The sequence below is a fragment of the Chiloscyllium punctatum genome, chromosome 10, assembly GCF_047496795.1.
Source record: "Chiloscyllium punctatum isolate Juve2018m chromosome 10, sChiPun1.3, whole genome shotgun sequence".
NCBI classification, from domain to species: domain Eukaryota; kingdom Metazoa; phylum Chordata; class Chondrichthyes; order Orectolobiformes; family Hemiscylliidae; genus Chiloscyllium; species Chiloscyllium punctatum.
In genome coordinates, this window is record NC_092748.1 from 118,216,794 (window position 1) to 118,219,433 (window position 2,640).

Sequence of the window (2,640 nt, forward strand, 5' to 3'; positions counted from 1 at the left end):
AAATTGTGACCTAGAACCTCGTGAATATAAATCATGGGAATAATTGGAATTTTTTATATGGTAGTTTATATTTGGAATAATTTATGTATGCTGAAAGGGCAGTCAGGATATTTGGCATGCAGCATTTCATACGAATGAATGATCCTGAGTAACCCTAAGTCTTGTTGAAATGCCTGCGTGCGCACGGATAAAGAGGCCAGAAGTCAATGATGATGTGGGGTTGGGGTATGGGGGTGGGAGGGATTGGATGATAGGAGGCGGAGACTGTAGAAGAGAGGAGAAGGGCAGAGGGACTTTAAGGCATAGTGATTGGGTGGTGAATCGATTAGTTCTCCATCAGAAGCTGACAGTTCAACATTTGATAAAGTCACATATACGTAAGAGAACATTTCGGGCTATTTTAAGCAACCACTGATACTCAGCATTGAGCTTGTTCAGTTGTGAGAGTGTCGCAGGTTTTAATCATGAACTTAAACTGTGACTGAAACTGCAATCTGTTCCTGTTCCATGGAAGACTGATACATTTAGTTGTAACACCCTGGAGAGCTTCAGGAAATACGAACACTGTCTCCATAAGACAAAACCCTTTGGACAGGAAAGGACATTTTATCCAGAGAAACTCAGGCAATTAAACCAGGATCAAATGTTCCATTAGATCTATTGGAATGATTTAACTCGAAGTTTCCTCTCCACTTTACAGCAAACAAGGATCAGGACTGCCTTCAATCTCAACCCAGTGCAGAAAGTGACCTCTGGTGGATCGCAGCTTTTAACCAGTTACCCTGCCATTGGAAGGGGAAACTCATAGGAACAAGTCTCTTGGAGGATAGATGGTGAGTGGGCTCAGACCTGTTCTTCAAAGAAGTTAATCCCACTCAATGTCCTCTTGATAACTCTCCGGTGTGTCAGCCTCTGAAATTTGAATTGCTCTCAAACTAGTCTTGGGATTTGATGGGATTTCTCTGCACCTGAAGGTAGAGCCCAGGGTGTGTGATATGAATGACAGCTTGGATGAAGAATGCTTCAACATCTCAAATCCAGACACATGCCTTGCTTCCCAAATGGCCCTGATCACCTTGATCGCGGCTCCTCTCTCCAGCATCATCATCGTAGGAAACCTGGTCATCATGGTGGGGATCATCGGCAACCAGAGCCTTCACAACCCCACTAACTACTACTTCCTGAGCTTGCTGCTGGCTGGCCTAGCCACTGGCATCATCCTGCCTTCCATCCCCATGATGAACTTCAAGAGTGAGTTTGCCTTCCAGATCTGCTTCTTCTTCCATCTCTTCCCAAACTTCATCTTCCTCGCCTTCCTCTCCAACCTGCTGGTGGTTCACTATGACAGGTACATCTGCATAATCTCTCCTTTCCAGTATGCAGTTTCCTGGATTCACAAGTATGTCCCCATAGTCATATTCACTGCCTGGCTCCTGCCCTTGCTGTTTGCCTCGTTGCCCCTGTTTGGCTGGAACAACTGGAACCCTGGTGCCCCGCATTGCTATTTCAAATGGATTTTCCTCCCCGCTTACATCTACCTGGAGATGTACGGCCTGCTTATCCCATCCATCTTAGCCATTACAGCAATGACGAGCCAAGTCCTCCACGTGGCACGAAAACAAATGAAAGCAATTAAGAAGATGCATCGAGCAGTCCACAGTGATTCAGCTTCTCTTGAGAAACAACTAGACTTTAAATACACCAAGTGCGTCGTGATGCTGTTTATAACCTTCCTGGTTTGCTGGGTCCCTTACATTGTTTTTATCCACGTCTCGTTCTTTGTGAAAAACAGTGGTTCGAGGACGCGCATCATCCTGTCCTGTTTAGGAACCAGCAGTGCTGCTTTTGTCCCCTTCATCCTAGTCTTCAACAACAAGGAATACTTCAAACTGTGGCGAAACGTTTTCAGAAGAGTTTGCCAAATGTGCGGCAATGACGCTAGTGTCAACTGAATCTTCGTTATCTGCTATTTATTTCCGAGGCATTGAGGTATTCACTTTTAGCTCCAACCCAGAAGGTTGTGGGCTTACGCCTGCAATGCAGAATCCTCAGCACAAATCCACTGTGAAGGAGTGTTGCACTGTCAGGGATACCCTCTTTCAGAGCAGGCTGGAAACCTGAGGCTGCCTTCTCAGATATAAATGGGGCAGCACGGTGGCACAGTGGTTAGCACTGCTGCCTCGCAGCGACAGAGACCTGGGTGCAATTCCTGCCTCAGGTGACTCTCTGTGTGGAGTTTGCACATTCTCCCCGTGTCTGCGTGGGTTTCCTCCAGGTGCTCCGGTTTCCTCCCACAATCAAAAATGTGCAGGTTAGGTGAATTGGCCATGCTAAATTGCCCGTAGTGTTAGGTGAAGGGGTAAATGTAGGGGAATGGGTCTGGGTGGGTTGCTTTTCGGAGGGTCAGTGTAGAGATGTACAGCACCGAAATAGACCCTTCAGTCCAACTCGTCCATGCTGACCGGATATCCTAATTCAATCTTGTCCCATTTGCCAGCATTTGGCCCATATCCCTTTAAATTTTCCTATTCATATACCCATCCAGATGCCGTTTAAATGTTGTAATTGTACCAGCCTCCACCACTTCCTCTGTATGACAGCTCGTTCCATATGTATGACGCACCACCCTCTGCATGAAAA

General features: G+C 46.4%; 1 protein-coding gene across 1 annotated transcript; it reads left to right on the forward strand.

Moving 5' to 3' along the window:
* Positions 1-626: 626 nt before the first annotated feature.
* Positions 627-2,139, forward strand: LOC140481813 (G-protein coupled bile acid receptor 1-like). The gene has a single exon (XM_072578338.1). The coding sequence runs from the start codon at positions 996-998 to the stop codon at positions 1,950-1,952; it is 957 nt and encodes a 318-aa protein (XP_072434439.1). The 5' UTR covers positions 627-995; the 3' UTR covers positions 1,953-2,139.
* Positions 2,140-2,640: the final 501 nt, after the last annotated feature.